Source organism: Nyctibius grandis, chromosome 19 (assembly GCF_013368605.1).
Source record: "Nyctibius grandis isolate bNycGra1 chromosome 19, bNycGra1.pri, whole genome shotgun sequence".
Lineage (NCBI taxonomy): Eukaryota > Metazoa > Chordata > Aves > Nyctibiiformes > Nyctibiidae > Nyctibius > Nyctibius grandis.
The window spans coordinates 9,097,386-9,122,788 of record NC_090676.1 but is presented as its reverse complement, the minus strand read 5'-3'; the positions used below and the strand labels follow the sequence as shown (position 1 = coordinate 9,122,788).

The 25,403-nt window shown below is 38.2% G+C and overlaps 1 protein-coding gene across 2 annotated transcripts; it reads left to right on the top strand.

Moving 5' to 3' along the window:
- Nucleotides 1-392: 392 nt before the first annotated feature.
- Nucleotides 393-23,459, top strand: CSE1L (chromosome segregation 1 like). Of its 2 annotated transcripts, none has more exons than XM_068416339.1 (25): nt 393-497; nt 3,349-3,444; nt 3,983-4,125; nt 5,919-6,020; nt 6,464-6,609; nt 6,856-6,946; nt 7,228-7,335; nt 8,259-8,351; nt 9,584-9,751; nt 9,848-9,977; nt 10,687-10,752; nt 12,641-12,843; nt 14,223-14,307; nt 15,064-15,125; nt 15,875-16,011; nt 16,175-16,278; nt 16,850-16,947; nt 17,844-17,994; nt 18,496-18,704; nt 19,432-19,529; nt 19,730-19,815; nt 20,526-20,607; nt 21,031-21,177; nt 22,000-22,231; nt 22,926-23,459. In XM_068416339.1, the coding sequence occupies exons 2-25, from the start codon at nt 3,360-3,362 to the stop codon at nt 23,013-23,015; spliced, it is 2,916 nt and encodes a 971-aa protein (XP_068272440.1). In that variant the 5' UTR covers nt 393-497; nt 3,349-3,359; the 3' UTR covers nt 23,016-23,459. The 2 variants fall into 2 exon arrangements, with proteins under 2 accessions (XP_068272440.1, XP_068272441.1); XM_068416340.1 differs by lacking the exon at nt 393-497 and adding an exon at nt 1,356-1,438.
- Nucleotides 23,460-25,403: the final 1,944 nt, after the last annotated feature.

The window sequence follows — 25,403 nt, the reverse complement described above, 5'->3', positions numbered from 1 at the left end:
CAATGTCCCCGATTTTTAATGAATAAAAGGGCTCCCGCCCTCCGGCCACGCCGGCTTTCTGCCCTCCTGGGCCCCGCGAGCCGCCCCCAGCACCGGCCCGCCTCCTCGTGCCCCCCGGCCCGGCTTCCTCCTGCCGTGTCCCTCGGGAGCCGCTCGCCCGCCCCGGGGCCGCAGAGCCCCCTCACCCCCGGGCCTGGCCACCCCCGGGGCGGGGGCCGCCTTCCCGCCACGCCCCAGCGGCTCCGAGAGGCGCCCCAGGGCCTTGTGGGAAGAGCCTGGCCATTGGTCGGCCGCCCCCGTGGGGAGCGCGGCAAGGATTGGCTCACAGCGGAGCGCGTCGGGGAAGGGGAGGCCGCTGATTGGTCCGGCGGCCGAACGGTGTCACCGCCCTGCGTGATGCGGTCACAGTGCCGCCGCCGCCGCGCCCTCTCACCGCGGTTTGAATGTGAAGCGCAGCCAGAGCTCTCGGAGCCGCCACTGCCGGGGGGAGTCGCCAGGTGAGGCTGGGCCGCGCCGCCCGGTGATGCTGGCGGTGGGGCGGCCCTATAGCCGGGCGGCCCGCGCGGTCCGCAGCCGGCCGCCGCTCCGCGCTGGGCTCGGGCGCTGGGCCCGCGGCGCAGCGAGAGGCGCAGCGAAAGGCGCAGCTCACCTTGCTGGGGTGCTTGGGCCCGCCTTCCGCTGCTCGCGATTGGCCTGCGGCCTCTGGGGCTGAGCATTGTGCTCCCCTCATTGGCTTCTGCTGCTGCCAGTCTGGAGGTGGCGGGGAGGGGGAGGGCAGCAAGTTAGTCCGAGGGTGGTCGGTGCCGTTCGGGGGTTCCCCGCTGCGGCCGCCAGCCCGCGCTGCCCCCGGCCCAGCCCGGCCCGGTCCGGTCCGGCGGGGGTGGGCAGGCCTGCCTATGGGCCCGCCTTGCGGAGGCCGCAGCCGAGCAGGGCCGCCGCTGCATGAGGCAGCGTGAGCGCCGCCGTGGGGGAGGCGCAGTCTGGCAGCGGCGGGCGGGACGGAGCGGCCCCGTCCCTCGGATAAACGGCCCGGCGGCTTTAGGCCGGGCAGGCGGCGGGGATGGGACCGGGGTAGCGCCGGGGTGTGCTGGGCTGGGGCGGCGGGAGGGGGCTGGGCCGCCCCCGTGGTGGTAAGAGCCGGGGCAGCCCCGCTGGTGGCCGGGCCTGGAGGGCTCCTGTCCCCGTCCCTGCTGAAGAGCTCCCGGGCGGCCGCCCCCCTCACGGGCGGCCTCGCCGTTTGGTCTGTGGGGAGGCGGCGTGAGCGGGCCGGGGGTGATGGGTCTTCGCTCCTGCTTCCGCGGCCGGTTGGTGCTTGTGTCCCGACCCCTGCGGTTTGGTGAAGCGCACAGTGAGTGTGAAGATCCCCAGTTTAGTGTAAAGATATTTTTTGCCATCAAATCTGGACCATAAACATCCTTGGGCCTATAGAGGGTGTTTGGTAAGTGCTGTGGTGAGTGAATGTAGGAACAGAGTTCTCTGAAGTTCTTCACAGTGTAAGGCCTGGAGGATAGCTGCTTTTTGTTTTTTTATTTTCCATAAGTGGTCCGTCATTATTTTGACTAACATAATTAATGCATTAAGCACATTTATGGGGTTTCTTCTGGAGAGGTGGTCTGAAAATATTTTCTGTGGCCTTTTCAGGAGGCATATGTCACAACATAGCAAAAAGCATCGTATCACTCTAGCAATTATCACCAGTTTTTGTAATGGAAAACAAAAAAAAATAGCGGAAGAGAAGGAAATAAGAGTAAGCAGGTAGCAGGTGAAAATATTTATCCTTTTGTATGAGGGATTAAGTGATGAATTCAAATATTCACATTTGGCCTTCAAAGTAAACTCACAGTCGGCTTGAAATGTATATTTTTTACAGGGGTTCCTATATTACATATGTAGGTGAGGTATTTGCAAAAAGCCCTTCAGGATTGTCATCTCTTTCAGTTTGGTTTCCCTTTTGAGTCAAGTTTAGTCTTCATAAATCATTTTTGCACAGGTTTGCACCTCAACCTGACAAACATCCCTGGAGCAGATAATTATATTTTTTTAATTATGAAAGATTTAAGTATTAGTTTCAACATCATAGTGATGATGCATGAGGCCATTTTGTACACAGATGAGCCAGCTATTATGGGTGCTGTTTGCTTATGCTGTAGTTTATTGGGATTTTGTTGGTTGATGTGAATTGGTGAACAAGACTACAGACAAGTAAACCCCCAAAAGGGAAGCGGAGTGAAACATGGGAGGCAGGACTCTTTAGGTGGATTTTTACTTTTTGCAAAATATGTTGGGATCTCAATTACCCATTTAATTCAAGAGGATGCTGTTGCTGTCTCGTTTAATGATGTCATAGTTAAAGTAAAAATTGTGTCATTAAAACTCACAGCCTTTGCAAGCGTGCTTAAATGGAAACTATGCTTATGCACTGATAATCAACATAAAACAAATCCAAAGTGGGACAGACAAATTTCAGTCTACCGTACTGATTAGAAACTCCAAAGAAAAAATAGAAATCTTTGCTTCCTCATTACTTGTGTAGTGAGCGAACTGTGCTGCTGGTGGTAAGAAAGATGGGCAGAATTGGTGATGATATCCTGGACAACAACATGTCCATTAAAGCATGTCTTGCCACTGTTTTAGTGTTACTGTAATTTTAATTATTCCATTTAAAGCTGTGAAGTTAATATATTGCTGTGGTAAGGATGAGCATGTATGGGAGGATTACAAGAGAGGATTAATTTAGACTTATTGCACAGAGTTGTAATAAGTATTGCAGTTTAAATACCCTAATCTTAGTTAATTTTATAGGATGGACAAACCTTCTGGCTTTGCACAGTCTTTTGTCTCTTTATAAAAAATAAAGTTTCTGTTGAGAGTTTTCTTTGATAATGAATATTTAATTTTAAACGAGCCTTGACTCTCCAGTAGACTTCGAATTGTTCTGTTTACAATTATGCAGGGCAGGACTATTCAGCTCTTTCAACCAAGAACAGGTTTCTGGGGCTGACAGTAGTTCTCAAAAGCAAAACCAAACTCCTGATGTCCTGAAAGGGCAAGAGATAATCTTGGGTCATGGTTTGCTGGATGTGTGATCCTGTTCTAGGAGTTTGGTTTCAATGAACTAGGCAATACCAGTTACATGTAGTTGAAGAAACGGAATGTTTTCTGTCTTGTGCTTGGTGCACACTAGCTGTTGTTTTATTGGATGAGACATGTAAGGTGGGACCATGCTTTGTGAGGTATAGTCAAAAAGAGCTGATGTGTGTCTTCTGTGTAATCTAGTTTTACATATGTGTAGCTTATAGGATAGATTTTGTGATCTATATTTACAACAGAACTACTTGTGGGTTTTAGGTTCTGCCAAAATGGAGCTGAGTGATGCCAATTTACAGACTTTAACTGAGTATCTAAAGAAAACGCTAGATCCAGATCCTGCTATAAGGCGTCCTGGTAAGTGATTCTCGTGAGTGACCAAAAAAGTTCAGTTTCTTTTTGGCTCTTCTGTCTGTGTATAGCAAACTTCAGTGGATATTTATGCAATAACTTCTTTGCAGATGTTCTCAGTATCCTTTTAAAACAAACAAACAAACAAACAAAAAACGAAAAACTGAGGGATGGATATAAATATTATTTTGCTTTCTTTTTGTAATTTTATTTTCTGGTATTCCTGATTTTTTTTGTACTGTTATTTAAAACAGTGCTTCTGCTCACAATAAACAAGGATTTACTTCTATCAGGTTATGGCTTTTAAAACCGGAGAGAAGGCAATATTTCCACGTCCTGCTTTGAATTGAGAGCTTTTGTTAGAGAGTTTAGCAGTAAAGAAGCTACAGTACCCTTTGTCAGACTTGTTCTGTGTTTCTGTTCTTGTGAAACTCTGGGGAAGTGTTCATGTGTTGATTATTTTAAATAGACACTTGATGAATCGTAGGACTCCCATTAGAAAAATCAGTTCAGCTTTTCCTAACCTTAGTATATTCTCTTACAGCGGAAAAGTTTCTTGAGTCAGTTGAAGGAAGCCAGAATTATCCGTTGTTACTGTTAACGCTGCTGGAGAAATCACAGGAAAGCGTCATCAAAGTTTGTGCATCTGTAACATTCAAGAATTACATTAAAAGGAACTGGAGAATTGTAGGTATCCTAGTGAGTAGTTGTGCTAAGATTTAATAATCCTTTTAAGATACAATAAGATATTCTACAGTAACCTTGAAGAATGTGTGTGTGTCTGTACTCTGTGAAAGAGAGTAGATCATTCAGAGAACAAACATAAGGTGTAATTTACTGATGAGGGACTAAAACCTGGACCATTGGAGTCCATTCTATTAAAAAGAGCTAGAGCTGGGTGATAATCATGAATGAATAATTTTCTGTAGCATTATATGCATATTTTGCAGAAGCACAATACTTAAAGCTCATTTAACTCACAGTAATATTATTTAAACTAAAATGACTGTGAAGTGTCTATACACATGAGCTGGCCAATTTGGCCTGTATCTATTGTCATAGTGTTACAAACATTTCAAGCCAGCACTGCAGCTGAAAGTGATGATACTAGTTTCCCTTTCATGTAAATCCTTCTGGGGCAAAGAATAGTGTGGGACAGTTTATTTTGGTGGCCTTGCCAGTTTAACACTTAGAAGTATTTATAGATGTGAAATACAAGTATTGCTGTTTCATCATGTTTTATCCTTTGTTTTGAAGAGGTCAGAAACACTTTTTATTCAGAGCTCTCAGCATTCATGAAATTTAATTTGTGGTAGAAAGTATTACATTTGAGAGCTCACCTCCTTCAGTGATGAGAAGTTTTAATTGATGCTGTTTATACTTTGTCTCACTGAAAGTACTGTTTGTGTCTGAAAAATATCAAATATATAGTGTTGCTTTACTACAGGGAAACGGGTAAGTATTTCATCATTACATCTTAGCAGGTACCTATTTACAAATTTGCATGTGATTTCTCCCCTCCCCCTTATACTAATATTAAGCTATAGCAGTCCTAGATCTGGTTATGTTTGATAAGGTCAGCGCATTCAGTCTGGCATGAAATTTCTAGAAATTTGTTTTTGTAGTACTAAATTCTCAGTCATTTCTCCCAAATTGCATCTTTATCTGTAGTATAGTGTAAGTAGAAATAATTCTGTTCTGTTATGTCCAATAGTTCTGTTACGGAAAAATTTGTAAGTGGCTTCCGTTTTATGGATTGCTGATGTAATTCAGGATGAGATTTTGTTTTGGAGTAGGTGGAGATGCTATGCAGTAAGTGCATGCAGAGGACTGTTATGATTGCTGTGGGCTTTAAGCACATTGTTTTGTCCAAAATGGAACCTTTCATTTCAAGAGCAGCTGTATGAACATAAAATACAGCCCTAACTCTAGCTTACATAGATCACATGGTTTAATTTAGCAGCCTTGGACTTGACTGATACAAAGCTCAGTGGAAGTAAAGGGTTTTGCCTGTTCAAGGACTTGGATTTGGTAGAGCCTGGAGTGCCAGGTGTACAGGGCACTTCTGCAGTGAGGGAAGAGTTTGCTTTTTTTAATTTATTTTTGATGTACAGAATACTCATCTATGTGCCGCCTCTCATGTCTTGTAAAAAGGTCTCGTTTCTTTAAAAAAAAAAATCTCATAAATAACTCCGTAGTAGGATTTGCAGTTGCTGATCTCTCCACCACCTCTGCCCTCATCTATCTGAATGCATAGCAGTGAGTCCTGCCTCCCTACTTGGAGCTTGCCTAGTACAGTTAGTGCTGCCTTTCACATCATATAAACTTGTAAAACTCAGGTCTTAAAGGTCATATTCTTTTTGTGGGTTTTAATGTATATATAATGATTCTGTAGATTCTTCTGATTCAGTGCAATGTGACAGAAGCAGAAAAGCTAGTTCTTTGTGTCTTATTTTTGTAACTGCTTGTTTTAATTTTAGGTTGAAGATGAACCGAACAAAATATGTGAATCAGACAGGATAGCCATTAAAGCCAACATAGTGCCCTTGATGCTTAGCAGCCCAGAACAAATTCAAAAGCAGGTAATATGTCAATTCCTGGTTATGTCCATGAGACTTTTGGAATATTTTAAGTGTGTCTAGAGGGTCTGGTTATTGGCAGAGCTCAGTTCACTTACCAATGAGGTCATCCCAATCCAAGTAACTTGGAGTATGTTGTCACAGCTACTTCTGCCTACTTTAATATTTTTTTAAGGCAATTACTGTATAGTCTTGCAGCTAAGTTCTAGCATTAACCAGGTAAATATGGTAATTCCAGAAAGTGAGACTGCGTGTACACATTGGATTTAAAGTGAGATCTATTTATTTGTGGTGAAAACTAGTAGATATTTAACCCAATGATTTTTGAATCTGACAAGAATAATAAGCATTTTTCTTAGGTACTTGCAACATCTGGCGTGACTGCTGTGTTTTTTGTGATGAAGAGCCTGCTATTATATCATGTAATGGTTATATTTCCTTTCCAGTTAAGTGATGCTATTAGTATTATTGGTCGGGAAGACTTTCCACAGAAATGGCCAGACTTGCTGACAGAAATGGTGAATCGCTTTCAGAGTGGAGATTTCCATGTCATTAATGGGGTCCTTCGCACTGCTCACTCTTTATTTAAAAGGTACTGGAAATAAGGGAGTTAGTATATGGACTGTAAATTTCCCTTCAACTCTAAATTTTAATAAGAATTTAAGTGGTTGTCAAATTGTACACCTTGCATGGTATTGAACAATGTTGTTTAGTTCTTGTTTACTTGACAGTATTTGTTTCAAGGTTCAACACAAAAAAATAATTGTATGCAAGTTAATTTGGTAATAAATGTGAAGACTCTGTTCTACTTTTTGTGTATTTCTCTTTCACTTGTCAGGTACCGCCATGAATTTAAGTCAAATGAATTATGGACAGAGATCAAACTTGTCCTTGATGCCTTTGCTTTGCCCTTGACAAATCTCTTTAAGGTATTTCTTTTTTAATAATTTCTAAAACAAGTTTAGCATTCTGAAGTGCTTGTTGTGAATGCCTGCAAAAGGAAAACTTAAGAACAGTTGCTTTGAAACTGTTAATGAGGTTCAAACTAAAGTCACAAAGTAAGAATGACAGGAATGATAAGGGGAGGAAAAGGAACTGTGTTTTCTGGGTTTTTTTTAAAAAAAAAGTGTTACATGACACTTTTCAATACCTCTTGTCAATGTGGTTTGTGTGTGTGTGTTACTTCACTGAATCTTATGTCTTTTTCCAGGCAACTATTGAACTTTGCAGCACACATGCAAATGATGCTAGTGCTTTGAAGGTTCTCTTTTCTTCACTCATTCTAATTGCGAAACTGTTCTACAGTTTAAATTTTCAGGTGAATCTCCTTGTTCTTCTAATAGTTCTGCTTTGATCTCACGAAGCTGTTATGCTCTTATTTATAGGATCCATTTGAGGCAGCCTTTAAGGCCATGCTGTATCACAAAAATAAAAGTTGACAGTCTGCATCAACGCTGGAGTAAAGGCACAGTAAGGATGGGGTTAATTAACATGTTAGCTTGGCCCTATCTAAACAAAAGTTCAAGAGAGTCTAAGCCCTTGCCATAGCAAGGACGCATTGTATGGGTAGCTCTCTGAGTATGAGCTGTGAAAGACAGAAGTCAAATGCCTGAGTTTGTACTCACTGTGCCCCTTTATAAATATGTCTATACTGACATGAACTCAGTCATGTAGATGAAAGTCAGTTAAAACTAGTAGCTCTATAGCACTATAGTAGCAAGCAATTCTGGTAGCAGTGTGGGGTTTTTTGTTTTGAAATCAGATCTAAATTTCTAACATTATTAAATAAATGCACTACATGAAAAATGGTAAAAAGCTACTTTGCTGAGGTGGCTTATATATTTAGCATCTCAACATGAACATAAGTCTGAAGTGTGATGATCATGCCTTGGTTGCTTGGGCTGTTCTTCCATATTGGGCAAAAGAGTGAGCCGGAGTTAAAAGGGAGGCTTGTGCTCTCTTGTTCCGAGAGTAAGAGGCAATAAGGTTCTTTCTTTATAGAACCGTAGTCTGTATAGTGTGTAAGCAACTAGTTTATTTGGAAATAGTGTATTCCAAAGCCTCTCTGTGGAGTGTTTTCATTTCAGAGGAGGAGGGGGTAGTGTTTCATTTTGAAGATTGTTTTCCAGACTTTGTCCCTCAGTAGATTATAAGGTGGATACATACTACTTACAATGTAGGTATGTTATCTAAGCAGTGCAATCAGAAATTAAAATGTAGATTTATGCTTTTCCTTCACAGGATCTTCCGGAGTTTTTTGAAGATAACATGGAAACGTGGATGACAAATTTTCATAGTCTTTTAACCTTAGATAATAAACTTTTGCAGACTGATGTAAGTACTGCATAATGGTTTGCCTCTGTGTAGTGGAGAGGGTTGTCTGAGATCATAAGACTAACTCTGAACAATGTAATGTTTTCTTTGCTGGGAAAACAGAGGAATATAATGACTATAACAAAATGGGGTTTAAGAGAAGTTGCCCCGTTGTCTAAGAAATCAAATTACAGATACTCATCAATGAGTAGATTATTTTGAGGACGTCTGCTGAATAACCTGATCATTAGAGAGCCACAGTGCTCGCGTTTCCTATATCTTTCAGCTGGTTCATGCACTGTGTTGTAGAAAACAGGATCTCTTAAAGAACTTGAAACAGTTGAACAGAGAAGGCATGACATCCCTAAGTAAATCAGCATTTGCTGTCTTTGTCTAATTATAAGAATTAGTAGTTTCACAGATGAAAGATGATACCAAGTCATCAAAGCTGAAATTAATTCTGTGCATGCTTTCTGCAGTTTAAATGCTGTCTTCCAGATACAGTATGATAGTTTGCCACACGATGGAGCCAAAGCAACCCTATAAATTTCGTTACACTACATAGGGAGGCATATTAAGTGTATCCTGGGCTATAGTTTCACAGTTATTTTAGGCTAACACTGCTGCTAAAAGCAGCTTTGCTGCTCTTTTCTCCTCTCACTTATGTGGGCTATTGCCCAGCAGAGACATTCATGCAGCTCCATGCTGAACCGAGTTAGGAAGTGATATGCATTAAAACTGAAAGGTGGGGATTGGGGCGGGGGGAGATGGAACTGGGGTGGTGTTTGGTTGTTGGGGTTTTTTTTTTTTAATTCCAGCTCAATTTCAGAATTCACTTTGCTTTTTGGCTCCACAAGCATCTGTGCTGGTATAGGAAAGGGAACCACTTTGCAACTATTCCAATTTAAAGTAGCAAGATACGATGTCTTCTGAGCATGTTTTTTCAACACCTTGTGTTGTCTTTTTCCTATTACATTTGTAAATTAATTTCATGTCAAACTTATCAGGTCTAAATTATTTAAAGTGCGTAGTACTTTCATTTGAAATGTAGGTATGATTTATAACTTTCGATGCAGTTCCAGTACAAGTCAGCAAAATACAGTAATGCTAGGGATGTGAGAGGGATTTGTTTCACCTATTTAGAACATGGTAAAATAATAGTTTAAATATTTCCTTCAAATATGTTGATGCTTTTAATATTGAAGTAGTGTTGAAGTTTGGATATTTAAGTTCTTAGTTTTGTTTTATGTGAGGATGAAGAGGAAGCTGGATTACTGGAGCTCTTGAAATCACAAATTTGTGATAATGCTGCTTTATATGCTCAAAAATATGATGAAGAATTCCAGCCATACCTGCCACGTTTTGTAACAGCAATCTGGAATCTGTTAGTCACCACAGGCCAGGAAGTGAAATATGACTTGGTAAGTTGTTATAAACTGATCTTGTCAAGTTTAATAATGAATCATAAATTGGTCAGTCATGCTAAAACTGTACATGTTCTGTTTGTGTTGCTCTAGCTGGTTAGTAATGCAATCCAGTTTCTGGCCTCAGTTTGTGAGAGACAACATTACAAGCATCTGTTTGAAGATCAGAATACGTTGACAAGCATCTGTGAAAAAGTTATTGTTCCCAATATGGAATTTAGAGGTATCTGTTTGAGACTTAAGTTTTCGAAGACACAATAACATCTAACTGTAATTATAATAATATGTGGCTTTGCAGGACTAAGAATTGAGGATTACCTCTTGTGTACTTTAGTACTAGATTCAAAGCCAAATTTCTACAACAGATTGCTGTCCTGTGGGCTTTGTAGGACTGCATGAATATATCTAATAATTTTTGTGTCTTACTGGGATCTCAAATTGAAAAGTATAGGAAGTCTAGGTCATGTGCCACCAATAACTTTTCATGATTAAAGTGAGTATTAGAATAGTTCAAGGAGTCTAAATAGGCATGGATATCAGGCCTACTAAATTGTAATGTCTATTTCTCCAAGTTTTGATGGGCTTATATTGATCCTTGTACCTAAAATGCAGTGAAGATGTATTGCAGTGATAAGAAGCTTCTCCTCCTTAAGTCTATGACTCTGGAAGCCTCTTTAAATACACTTGGTGTTCAATATGTCCTATCTTTTTTTTTCTTAAATCAGGCATACATCAGCTCATGAGTATGAAAGACTGATTTGTGGGGCAGCAGCAAGCTAAAGAGACTAGTGTGGCTGGATATTTCTGATTAATTTCTATTAATGTTATGGAAAAGTACTTGGAAAAAATAGCAAGTTGATAATAATACACCTTGTTACTATAAAAAACCAGAGACCTCAGTGTTTAAACTTCTCTGTATTTTATATTTTCAGCGGCTGATGAAGTGGCATTTGAAGATAATTCTGAAGAATATATAAGAAGGGATTTGGAAGGATCTGGTAATCCACAGATTTGTACTAAGAATACAAATGGTCTTTAAATATAGCTCTAAAGAGCTGAAGGAATTTACTGAATTTTTTATGACTTATTTTTTAAATTGGGAAGGTTTCCCTCTCCCCAAGAGATTTTATCCAGTTTTTCATCAAGTTTATTGTCACGATGTGTCCATCAGAGTGTCTTTTGTTTTGAACAATGTTTTTGTAGGGTTTTTTCCTTAATTGGATTGGTATGTCTCCTGCAGTGCACACATTCTCATTTCAGCAAATATAGCCTGTAAGTCAATGCTGAATAGTGGCCACAGTTGTGTATTTAGTTCCTATGTGTAGAGTTTTAAATAATGTGGAGAGACTGTGCCTGTATTTAGTAGTCTATCATGTTTAAACTGAAATTCTGACCGGTGTTGCATACAAATCTGTGATCAAGCCAGCTGGAGACGAGCCAGCCCTTGTATGCCAGCACTGTATTCAAACCGATACAGTAACCGTCCTGAAAACACAGAGCTGTGCTAACAGAGCTACTTGATTTTCTGATTGTAGCTCTCTGGTTTTCAGCCAGATCAGAGCACAAATGAACCAAATCTAGATCTGTATGGCAATTCTGTATGTGCTGTTCTGTGCCACTAACAGCTTACTGACTGACACTTTTAGATTAATGACCCCTCATAATAGACTTAAATTACTGTGTGCTTGCAGTGGAGGACAAAAATTGGAGGAAAATGTTTTTGAACTTTTTTCAAGCAAATGTTTCATCATTCTTATCCAGGATTGGCTGCATTTTAGGTGTTTGTGAAGGTTTTATTTGTTAGCTACTTCTGCTTTTAAGAGGATTGAGGCAAGAAATATTTGTGTTCTTCAGAGATTACTTTAGAAATGTACTCTATTACATTTAAATTGACTTGCTTTATTTTCCTTCTGTGTCTTCTGTTAGTATATTGTATTAAAGGTCAGCTGACTTTTTTTTTTCCTTTCTTGAAACAAGGAATTTTTACAGGTTGTTTTTTTTGTTGGTTTTTTTTTTTTTTACAAAAATATACTGATATAATGTGGTGGGCCAGCAGCTAAGCACCACACAGCAGCTTGCTCTCTCGCTGCCCTGCTGCAATGGGGGTGGGGGAGAGAATAGAGTAAAAGTGAGAAGATTCATGGATAGAGATAAAGACAGTTTAAGTGAAAGAGAAAGGAAGAAAAGAGAAGGGGGGGAAAAAAAAATAGTAGTCAATGACTCACCACCTCCCACGAGTAGACTGATGCCCAGTCTGTCCCTGAGCAATGGCTACCTCCTCAAAAACCCTCTCCCCTCAGTTTTTACTGCCAAGCATGATGTTATGTGGCATGTAATATCCCTTTGGTCAGTTTGGATCAGCTATGCAGATTGTGCCCCCTCCCACCTTCTTGCCCACCCCCAGCCTACTTGCTGGGAAGGAAAAAGGAAAGCCTTGACACTGTGCAAGCACCTTCAGTAACAGCCAACACTGGAGTTATCAACAGTTTTAGTCACCAGTATAAAACACAGCACCATATGGGCTGCTATGAAGAAAATTAACTCCATCCCAACCATATTCAGGTGCATAATTGTCAACATAGTAAAAAGCGTCCCCCTGCGTGCTTACTGGAACTTTCTTAGAGGGCAGTGAAACTTGTGAATATGCATGCAGTATTGGTAGGTGTCCATTCCTTTTTGTTGTACAAATAGTCCCTATTATGACAGTAAGTAAAAGACTTACATGTTCTTGCGCATCAGCGTGGAGGATTGCAATAATTAACATAAGGTGTGGCTGTATCTTGAGAAAGCTGTACATTATTAATATAATACTATGTTTATTATTATGTTTATTAATATGAAAAACTGTACTTTCTCATATCCAAAGAATCTTTCATTCTTGTACAGATATTGACACCAGGCGCAGAGCAGCTTGTGATCTAGTCAGAGGCTTGTGCAAATTTTTTGAAGGACCTGTGACAGGGATTTTTTCTGGATATGTTAATTCTATGCTGCAAGAATATGCAAAGAATCCATCTGTTAACTGGAAGCACAAAGATGCGGCTATTTACCTTGTTACGTCTTTGGCATCCAAAGCTCAAACACAGAAGGTACTTTTACATTCTATTCGTTATAATCTATATGCATTCAAATATTATAGTGTGTATGAGGACTGCAATTCATTTTATGCTGCTTCAGAATGGGAGTAACTGTATTTCTAGTAGTTTAATGTTGACGAGATTAAAAGTTGTCCATTATATAATCCTGTCAGAGTTGGTAATTTGGTGGTATCTGATCTTCAGATAGATTGGGCAAAGTCAACAACTATGTGTGACCATTTGGCAGGTCTTATTAGCATGTGTGAAGCAGCCGTACAAAGAAACAAAATTAGCTTGGGTCTAGAACCTCTGAGCTTTTAAATGGTACTGAGCCAGAGTTTGTAAGCCATGGAAGGCCATATTTAGCTTTACAGAACATCAGAAATATTAAGCAAACTAGAAGGAATCTAAGTGATTCTTCCAGTTCTTGACATTATATTTCCCAATATTTCCTGTTATTTCAGTGTTTATGATTTGGAAGTGGCATGTGAATGCTAACGATGGCTGGAAATGGATCTCATTACTTGTTTGGGAGAAAGCAACTAATAGGCTGGATACATTGAAAAGCCACACCTGAGCTAAATTGTATTTGGAAACCATAGCATTATATCAAATGTCCTACAGAACAGATTTTAACATACTAATAAATATTGTAAATGTTATTATAGTTCAAATCTCTGTGGCTTTACAAGGCAGATTTGAGGCAAACATAGTAAAACATGTTGTACAGCATCTTTATGCAATTTTGCTGATGGTTCTAGGTCTTTTCCTGCAACTCTACTTGTATACTACTGCACAGCAATGGCTAATAATAATGATGCATAATGTGAACCAGAGTCTTCCAGCAGTTAGAAAACTGCTAAGTTGTACATCTTTCTTTTTCTGTGCTGTTTAGGGGCAAATATGGGATAACATCACTTAGAACACTTGATTGATAAATACCCATCTGAAAATCCTGTTTTAAAAATTAGTTGCATTTTTCATAAGAGAAAACCAAGTAGCTGTCATTTTGCTGCTCTAATTCAGAATTGGAGTTTGACTCCTAAACTTTTCCTCTTTAAAAGGCCTATCACCAAAAAAGTATCAAGTTAATAAGATGCTGATATTTTCTATCTACAATTGTGGTTTATTATTACTATGTTACGTGCTACTATTCCTCAACTCACAGCTGGTAACTTTGAACCTCAATACTGCTACAACTGAAACAGAGACACTAAAAACATTAAGAAAAAGAAATTGTATGGCTGTCTGCTAAAGATGCAGTTTCAACAATCTTATCACGTGCCTGCACGCTTTAGATTCCTTTTATTAAAAGCACATGAAAATGAGTAAGAAAACTAGCTGAATGTCAGCATCTAAAAACAGAGTTGATTTGTTTTTTGGTTTTCTAGCATGGAATAACACAAGCCAATGAACTTGTTAATCTGACAGAATTCTTTGTGAATCACATTCAACCTGACTTAAAGTCTGCTAGTGGTAAGTTCATGTTAATTTTAAGATAGCATTTTTTGTGATATATCTACAACCTTGACAGTGACTATTGTTTCTTAAGGCTCAAGCACTGGTATATCAGCATAATCTGAGACAGAAGACTGTTAACACCTGGCACATGGAAAGTAATTCAGATTTGTTTGGCTGGCAATGAATGAGCTTTTAAACAAAGGTGGATTACCACATGCTGTCTGCAAGATCAGAGCATGTACACACATGGTGCTATCAGCTACTTGCTTAAACTTGTTGAATCAAACTAATTCGATTTCTGTATTTGAGACCTTATGGCAAACTTCCATGCTGTACAAAACCCTGAGAAGTTAAAATACTGAAGGCTAGGTCGTAGCCTGTATCAGCCCATATTGATGAAATTACAGATGTCTAGATTTAAGCCACATAATTTATGTATGCTTCAGCAATTATCTTATGATATGTGGAACGTAGTGGGTTGTCTTGGAATATGTAATTGGAGGCTGCTAAAATTGGAGCCAGAAGGGGAAATTTCACATGAAAGAGTTGGACTGTACACTTAATGGTGCTGGGGTGTGATTTGTACCTAAAACTGATATTTTATCTAACAGTGCCCATACAGAAATGCAGAAACTAAGCAACGTAGAAAAACATAGTGTCTGTTATTTTTGAGGGGAAAAATCATGACTTAATGTCACCTCTATATATAGCATATGTTCAGTAATCACATATGAAAAGTACCAACAAAATTCTCATATTTTTCTGTTGCAGTGAATGAATTCCCTGTGCTAAAAGCAGATGGTATCAAATATATCATGATTTTTAGAAATCAAGTAAGTTTTTCTTTTATGGGAAAAACATATTGTAGTTTGTTACTGTATACTTGCCAAGTCTAATTTATCTTGGCCATATGTTAACTCAACAGGTGTTTGATAGTCATATATAACACTTCACGCTGATTTTTTAGTTTTGAAAGTAAATGATATTGTTATAAATATCCAATTAACATGTAGTCTATATGCTATGCATATGCTGTGGGAGCACTGAGCATTGCATGCTTAGTTCTGTGTCACACTCAGACTTTCAAGTGAATGTTAGTCTAAATATACTTAATTACTCGTATCATTGCAGTAGTTGTTAGAGTACAGCAACTTTGTCCTTTACCTTTGCTGATTTGTGAGATGCAGTAAGAAAAAACAGAGCATTATTTCTAAATATTAGATTACCTTTATTCCTCTCTTATGAAATATCTGTGATTTTTTTTTTTTTTTTTTTTAAAACCTTGGTATTTTTTTAATTGCCAATTAAAGTAAAATGGAAAAAGCAATATACATTGGGAATATATGCACTTACTGACAATCAAATGTAACATTGATGTTTGGGGGAAGTATACAGGCCATGACAGAAATAGGTATGTCTTGATTGTCAAGGTGTGATTTAGCAACTGGAGGAGCCTTCTAAGATTTGTTCCTCTGCCAAGCTTCCAGTTTGTAGCTGATGAGCTCAGAGTGGTTGTGCTCTAGTGTTGAACCATCTGTATTTTTATGTAACATATGTATAATTTGTTGCTGTATTTTTGTAGGTACCTAAAGAACAACTGTTGGTATCTATTCCTCTCTTAATCAATCATCTTCAAGCAGAAAGTATTGTCGTCCATACTTATGCAGCCCATGCTCTTGAAAGACTGTTTACCATGAGGGGGACAAATAATACTACCCTGTAAGTTTTCAAGCAGAAATAAATTCAATGCTACATAAGTTTTCTCCATTAAGAATGAGAAATATCTGTAGGGGATCTTTTATTTCTTAGTGTTACAATATTGTAAAATGCTTGAAGTTTGTGAATATCTTTCATCATTAAAGAGCTGTGTTTTACTTAACAGCATTACAGCTGCAGAAATGGCACCATTTGTAGAAGTGCTATTAACAAACCTTTTTAAAGCGTTGACGCTTCCTGGCTCATCTGAAAATGAATATATTATGAAAGGTAAATGCTTTATGAGTTCTGCGATATAAGAGTAAATAACTGTTAACCTGAGGTAGTCTTATAGTTACAGGCTACTGAAATTTTTATTTGAAAAACGTAATTTATGCAAACATGCTGAAGAGGTGTGCGCAGCCTGCAGTTATTTACAGGCTGTATTAAGTCGTCTTTGACTAAATTCATGGTACCAAAGAGAAACACTAAACATTGTGACAAATTATTTCTCAAATGGTAGTCTTTGTAGTAAGGGCAGCTACCTGAGCAGTGTCAGTAGGAGATCTGAGTGGGTTATGGCTAATAGCATGCCAAGATTTGAGACTTGCCCGAGATAAATGATGATCTTTGCAAAGTTGCTTAATCTTCTGTGCTCCGTCTATAGAATGGGGATAATGAGGCTTTGCTTCATACTTTGTCGTGATTATAGGTTGATTGCTCTTGCAGCAGGTGCTCTTTCTTACTGTACCTAATTCCTTGGGATCCGATTTAGTAGTAAAAGGTAAAGGATTTAGTCATATGATGGATGACAGAAGTGTACGTTTGTCTCCAGAAGATAATGCTTTCAATTTATTTGCAGCCATCATGAGGAGTTTTTCTCTGCTACAGGAATCCATAATTCCATACATCCCTTCTGTCATCACACAGCTTACACAGAAACTGCTGGCTGTCAGTAAGGTAAAGATACAGGCTATCTGAGCAAAATGTTCAATTTTTACTTTTAGAGCAGTCTTTCTAAAGATTTATGTATACCTTGTTTTTTGTGTTCTGTTAGAATACTGTAAATTGTTCACTAGTTTCTGTCTAAAATAAGTTAAAATAGCCTTCCAGTGAAGTACTGTCTCCCTTTTAGGACATACTTTCAAATCTGCTCTTATCTGAAACTTGGAAGCAGCATATGAAATCTTTTTGTAATACTAGCTTGTTCTAGTATAAATGTTTGCTTGTGCAGAGGCCACCAGTACAATAATCTGATTTTCTCACAACTCCTTTATTCTTTGCCCATGAAACATCTGAGGCTAGTATTAAATTTAAGCACTGAAATGTGGGATTAAATTAAATAAATTATCCTCCTGCTTTTGGTGTATTAGATTCTCTTAGTTTTTTGTTCAGGGTGGGCTAATATTCTTGAACACTGACATTAGGAAATGCTTTAGATTACCTCCATCAACTATCCAAAAAACTTCTACTATGTATAGTTTAAACTTAGCTGCAGAGTATAAGTGTTCAATAAAGAATTGACTAGACACTTATATGACTGAAAAATAATTTTTTTCCAGTTTTTGTTTTGTGATACTTTACCTGCTTGCTACTTTATGTAGAGCTTCTGAAAAACACTTGTTATCTTTAAAATATTTATAAAAATATTTATAAACCCATCCTTTATGCTTTAAAAGTTTTTATGTTTGCTTTTATCTGTGGAACTAATTTCATTAGCATATTATTTAATAAAGTCATAAGAATCCTTATTCCCAATTGCTACTTTAGACTTCAGTTGAAATAAATATATTTTGCTAAATGAATGACTTGGCTGCAAGTTTGGGTTGATTTACCTGTTTATAACTTGTTTTCAGAATCCAAGCAAACCTCACTTTAACCATTACATGTTTGAATCAATATGCTTATCAATAAGGATAACATGCAAAGCAAACCCTGATGCAGTTGGAAGCTTTGAAGAGGCTTTGTTTATGGTGTTCACTGAGATACTACAGAATGATGTGCAAGGTAAATTAAAATCAGTAAGTGCTTGCGCGCTCTCTACTGTAATTGATTGCTATGATTTACCTCATGGCAGTTTTTCCTGTAACACAGGAAATTCAAGTGAGAACGCAGCATGTTCACAGTCCTAATAAACACTTTTGGGAAGAGTCTGGGTTGTTCCATAGGGTACATCAACTATATTAACTTATTTTTAAAACAAACTGTCTTTTTAAAATATCTAACAATCTCTACTCCAAAGTCTCTTATTCTTCTTAATTATGTTGCCTTGTTTCTAGTAGTTTGTTTTCTGTGTTCTGAAACATTAACACACAGAGGAAATACAAATTGTATATGTACAATGCTTGCAAATTTTTGGAATAATTACATTTGGGAAGTGATACATTTCTCCAAGGTTTTATTTGTGTTTAATATCGTAAAATTGTAGGTTAAATCAATAGATGTGTGGTTCCTAGGAATTGACAGTGATATTTGCTGAATTTGTAAATGTGATCTTTTCTTTTGCAGAGTTCATTCCGTATGTGTTTCAAGTGATGTCCCTACTTCTAGAAATGCATAAAAACGAAATCCCATCATCCTATATGGCCTTGTTTCCTCATCTACTTCAGCCAGTATTATGGGAAAGGACAGGAAACATTCCTCCTTTGGTCCGACTCCTGCAGGCTTATTTAGAGCGAGGTGCCAATACAATAGCAAGTGCTGCTGCTGACAAAATTGTAAGTTGGATTGATATAGTCACAGTGGATGCCTCTAGACATGTTGATTTAAGATTAAAAATTATGAGGAACTTTTTCCTTTAGTGAATTTGTGCTTCTGCTTTAAATTAATGGTGCTTACATAGAAAGACGAAAAATACTATCAATACAGGCTTTTTGGATGCTTTTCCATTATGTGGGTAAGATAAATCCTCATGCTTTTGTTAGTTAAGATGTAAAATTCCTGCACTTAGTTTTTGCAAGCAGGTAAGTTTCCACAATTTTTCTGTCTCATTTGCCTCATGTTGAATGCTGTGGATCAGGAAAACTCTGAGGTTCAGTTCAGAACAGTCTTGAGAAGAGTGAGGGGGGAGGAGCCAAAGTGTTGGGAGATCTGAGGATTAGTGAATTCAGTGGGAGAATTATTCTGCATACTTAACTTCTGTTATTTCTGCTGCATGATCTGTTATAGTCAGGCTTGATTAGACAATGCCATTGATGAAGCAGACACGCATGTTGAAATTGGCTTTGGTGTTCATTTGATCAAGGTTAATCGTAATGCTCAAGGGAACATCACTTGATCCTGATAGAAATCCATCTTCCTTGTCCTTAACTGCAGAAACAGAATCATGTTTTAGGTTATGAAAGCTTTTGCTGTGCTGTATGTCTTAGATGGTAAGGGCCAACTTTCTGGTAGGTCACATGTGAAGAACTGTTGTATAGAGTTTTATATTTGCTTTGCTTACAGCCTGGATTGTTAGGTGTGTTCCAGAAGTTGATTGCCTCTAAAGCTAATGACCATCAAGGATTTTATCTTCTAAACAGTATTATAGAGCATATGCCTCCGTAAGTATGAGTTGAAATTACATTCAAAACTAATTTCTGTAGACTTTAATATTTGGTACATTTCATAGTTAATGTCTAACAACTGAAAAATGTCATGTTTATCAGTAAAATAGATTTGAACAATTCTATACTTGTTCTCTGTGAAGTGACATTAGTAAAATCCTAGTATGAATTGAATAACTATTCTTTTACATTTCCAGTGAATCAGTTGACCAGTACAGGAAACAGATCTTCATTCTACTATTCCAAAGACTTCAAAATTCCAAAACAACAAAATTTATTAAAAGTAAGTTCCTTAAGTTCCTGGCTTAATATGACTTAAGTTATTGATAAGGTTTTATGTTAAACTAGCAAAGCCTGTGACAAATTATTGAAATATGTATTACGGTTATTCCTGCTGTAACAAGATGATTATTTTCATCCTGATTAAATTATTTTAATGGTACTATCACTATACAAATTATGCAATGTCTATTACTTAATCCTATAAAATCTGTTTAATGCCACCTGGTAGGAGCAAGGTTGATAGGATTGCATATAATGGTCTTCCACAAACAAAATTTAAGTGGTGCTTTTAATGCATTGCATATGTGCTCTAGTGCAAAGGCCATGCAAAGGGATTCTCAACTGATCTGAAAAACTACATTGCATGAAGTTTTTGGGTAAAAGCATTGAAGAGTTCTTTTGGTCCTTGATCTGAAAAATTTGCAAATGGCTTTTCTAATGCTTTATAACTGCTACAAGGGGGAAAAGGACTGAATCTTCTCTTAGTTGTCTTACCGCCATGTTTTAGTGTGTTGTGGTAGGTGAAAAGATCAGCAGTTTTTAGGCAGACTTCAAGATAACAAGTTAATGTACTTCGCTAAAACTGAACATCTATAAAGATTGCTATTTCTATCCCCTTGAAAAACTTGTTAGAATGTATTTTGCTGCTGACTCTAAAGCTATTCTTTTGTTTTCCTGTTGAGTTTTAATTTGACCTTTTTCTTATTACAGGTTTTCTAGTCTTCATTAACTTGTACTGCATAAAATATGGGGCATTAGCTCTGCAGGAAATATTTGACAGCATACAGCCAAAGTTAGTATGGTTTGTTTTTTTTTTTTAAGACTGCTGTGCAATTTTTTATCTTTTAAAGTAGGAAATAGTTCCCTCCTTTAGCTAAAATTGCAAACTGCATGTGTCAGTAATTTGACTAGCTGAATGTTTCTTCTAATGTGGCTGATTTATTCTTCTGATTTTGCTGCCCACAGTTCTTTGTTGATAGTTCAAGATATTAATCTCCTAAGCAGGTCATAAAAAGGAAAGAGTGATGTTTTTGTTCTTTTGCCTTTGTGGAAAGTTTGTATGCTCAAATTTCTACTATCCACTGAAACAGGGCAGCATCTTAACAAATGATCTGGTTTTCTCTTATTCCTAGTGATTCATGTTGTTTCTGGTTTTCTTTTGTCACCATGAGGCCGATAAGGCTTTCTAGTACTTTTTCTTTTAATGTTATAATAGGATGTTTGGAATGGTTTTGGAGAAAATTATAATTCCTGAAATCCAGAAAGTGTCTGGACAAGTTGAAAAGAAAATCTGCGCTGTTGGCATTACAAAAATATTAACGGAATGTCCGCCTATGATGGACACTGAGTACACCAAGCTGTGGTATGTAGAACACTTCTTCAAGTTCTGATAATGAGGCTGTTTGATTTTTTTGAAAATGTGAGCTATCATCAAAATATATTCTTCAAATAAACTCTGTTGTGATTCTTCAGGCCTGCTATTGTTATGAGGCTGAGTTTCATGCTTTTCATACTGCTACCGTTTCTCAACAAATAAAACTGTATTTTCAAAGCAGATGCCAGAACTGGTTGGAGATTTTTGTGATGGAGGTAGCACTGATTGGGCTAGCTAGGGCTGCATTTAAGAAAATACACTACTTTCTTTTTAGCTTGTATTATTTCTGAAAAGCTCGGCCCAGCTTTGACTTACAACTGTTCTACTAGTCAGGAGACCTGAGCATACTTAAACCTGACAGAGAGACTGTAAGATCTTAGCTTGACAGTAGAATTTTGGAGAAAGCTATATGGGAAGCCTGTAAGCCAGTCTAGGATGTTAAGTAACCTGAAATTAATGACAATAACTGGATTCCTGAACTAGAACTGTGGGGTTGGGTTTTTTTTAATGTACTTAGAGAAAAGGTGTAATCAGGAAAAGAATTGCTTTTCTTAGGTATATTTCATGACAATTTGACCTGATAAAAAATAAATACATTGTTCGTGCTTTTAATATGAGCACCTACATACACAAATCCACAATTCTTCAAGTCCAGCTTAGATTGGGCACTTACAATTTCAGTAGCTAAGCTAGTACCTATAGGGGCTAAATTGTAAAGGGTTCCAAGTAATTTGAACATTCTTGTAAAATATACCCGGTCCTAACATATTTTAAGCACTCTCAATTTTATCCTCCCCTCTTCACATATAGGACTCCTTTGCTGCAGGCCCTCATTGGCCTCTTTGAGCTGCCTGAGGATAACACTATCCCTGATGAGGAACACTTCATTGACATAGAAGATACTCCAGGGTATCAGACTGCATTCTCTCAGCTAGCCTTTGCTGGAAAAAAAGAACACGATCCTGTAGGTCAAATGGTGAACAATCCTAGAATCCATCTGGCACAGTCTCTTCACAAACTTTCTACAGCGTGCCCAGGCAGGGTAGGTGACTTTTATACATGGCATGCTAATGCTAAAAGCTACAGAGAAGGAATGCTTTTTTGATAATGGGTCTCTTTTGCTAATGCTTGATGATCAGCAAAATGAAGTATGTTATAACCAGAATGCAAGGTATTGCTCTCTTTTATTTAATGGAATATAGCTTTTGTAAGTTTTTTTTTCCCTAGTAACCTTAGAAAGGCCGTATTTTCACATTACTTAATGTAGCAATAAGCTTAAATATGCCATTTCTTAAATGAAAATTTATCCATTTGTTGGTGTATGACTAATACTTGTCTCCAGTTCAATTGTATGTACTCAGGAAATTTCAGGCAACTCATGTTAAATTAAACAAGTTGAGTTTACAGTTAACTGTATTAACCTGTAGCATCTTTGGTTTGTTCAAGATTTGGTAAGTAGGGCTTTCCTGAGAGATCTGATGTTTGCTGCATCCAAATATCTGCTTTAATATCTGAAGGTTTTCTCTACTCTCCTTTCGTACTTGATTCGGGTAAGTAGTACGTAAAACTGTCAGCATCAGGAATTGTAATTCCAGCAACTGCTTTCACGATGAAAAACTGCTGCTCTCAGGATGTTGTTTGACTTTGTACCGTATGTTGACACAGTGATTAACAGGATATAGCAGTAGTTTAGTGTATACACACATTGACACTTCTGCTCTATCGTATGTTTTAAGGTTCCATCAATGCTGAGTACTAGTCTGAATGCAGAAGCGTTGCAGTATCTCCAAGGATACCTCCAAGCTGCAAGTGTGACACTGCTCTGAGTTGCATATATTCCACAAGCAAGATCAAAAGCTGTTTTGTTATACAGAAGGTTGACACTGACTTTTTTTATAGCAGAGCTCAGACAAAATGAAAAATGCTACTTCAAAATGTATTGCAGAATCCATCTTGTAAAAGATAAATGTGGCTTTAAGCAGAAACTGAAAGAATTTGGTGGTTTGTGTACTCATAGATAAAAGGTGGCTAACTTCCATTCCCAGTTTAATTTCAAAGGGAATAGTCATAGCGGTTTGTTTAGGGATTGATTTGAAATCTGCATCTGCAGTGTTTGAATAACATTTTGAAATGTATGGAGAGCACTGGCTGTAGAAAACTCACTTCAGTCACTAAAATTCCTTTTCATTCTGATGTTGTCCTTTGTATTTCTTTTGTCTTTCCTTAAACTTTATCTAAATTGTGAATAAATAAGAAGTACTTGTTTAAAATGCCTGTCACTGTGCGCTTACTGTTTTAGAAGAACGTAGTTGGTTTAAAAAAAGATAACGTTTTAAACTTAGGATAGAGTATAAAATAGTGGGACTGTGAGGATTTTTCTTTATCTTAAATAATAGTTTAAATACACTGTAGGATCATACAGAGCAAATCTAAAACTTTGGCAGAAGATCCAAAGCTAGTATCATTCTTGATACTCATCAACAGCTGCACCCTTCTCTTTGAACAAGACATGTCAGTATAGTGCAGTAAAAGCAAGTAATATACCTTCTTAGAGTGGGTCTCAGTCTCCAAGTGGATTTTTAGTGATATGTTAAAACTGAAGCAGTGATCTCAGAGTTAAACTTAACTTGGATGTTCTCCCTGTCTCCTCATAAATATATTGATTAGGTTTGGTAGCCTTGAATTCTAAGTGCATCAGTTTACCTTGTAGTTATGGCTGTTTAAGTGACTAGTTAAATGCCTGAGCCTTACTGTGTTCTCAGATGGCTTGGGCACCAAACTACTAGACCATAGGATTTTAGAGCACTGGTACTGCAGGGATATAAATAAACCTAATTATAGAGACTGAAAAACTCCTGAATAAGAGTGAAGTCTCAGACTTATGTGATATTAAGCAATGTCATACATGACAGATTTTTTTAGTTACTTGTCCGCAGAAATTCTGCAGATGAGTTGAATCAGGACTGGTTTTTTGTAGTTAAAATGCCTGTTGAAGCTGGGCCTTGTATCAAGAAAGTTACTGAATTTACTGAGGGTGAAACATAGGGCAGAATCAGCTGTCTTTCAGTTCTTCCTTAGTATCCGTGGCTGCCATGTGAGAGTGCATGCTGGCCGTATCTCTTAATATATGAAATTAGTTGCTTGTTAGACAATGGATTTAAATTACTAAGTGCCTAAAAATGTATTAAATGAGTCAGCATCAACAGGTTTTCTTGAATCTGGTCTGTCATTCAGTGTCAGACCCTCTTTGGTCATAGGTATGCAGTGAAAGCAGTTCTCAAGAATGAAATAATAGAGTGGTGGTCATGAAAAGCGTCTGCCTTAATGCTGATGAGAGAGACTGTGATGTGTGTTACAAGTTTCCTGAAGCGCCTTGTAGAATGAATTTCAATAGACAGGCTGAAACCACATGGGAGATGTGTGACATTTGCGAGGAGCTGAATGCCTGCCTCGAATGCCAATGTTATTTGAGCTGTGGTCATTCAAAACCTGCAAGCCAAAAGGATACTCAGAGCTCTCTCTGCTCTGCAACTTTGTCTTTTTCCTTGGATAATAGGGAGAACAATTCTACAGAGAAATTGCAGACCTTTTTTTCTCGTCAGCCTCAAAGAAACAAAATTAAATTGGTACTGGTGGTCATATAACAGCAATTTGACATGCTACCTTTGCATCTATTCAGGTAGACAGCCTGTTATGCATGTATGCTAGATAACTTATGCTGACGTGGGTTCTTCAGCACTATGCAATGTTAAGGGGCCTGTATTAGACCATCTTAGCTCTGTGGTTCTGAGCAAGATTTCTATAGGGGGGGACAGGATGCTGAGATATGTGAGTAAGTGAACAGATGTTCCTTATCTTACCAGTACCAACAGATGGAACTGGACAGGATTTACAGCAACAAGCCAGAACCTTTTTGAGAGGTAGCCAAAGAAAACTTGGCTCTTCTGAATGGAAAATTATCAGTGAATCTTGATGTTTACTATCTAGCACTTCCTGCAATGTGTGACTTTTCGTTGTTGAACAGACATTCCTTGTGAGTAAGTGCCTAAGTGACTTCAGACCAATAAGTACTAGTGGCATACTTGTCCTTTAGTTCACTCAGAGTTGAGTAACTTAGACTTTGTAGACATGGCTGTGGCATTGTTAGTGACATGTTATTTGGTCCTGGCACATTCTGCAGATTTCATAAGGCATGTGAGTGTTTATATAGAGCA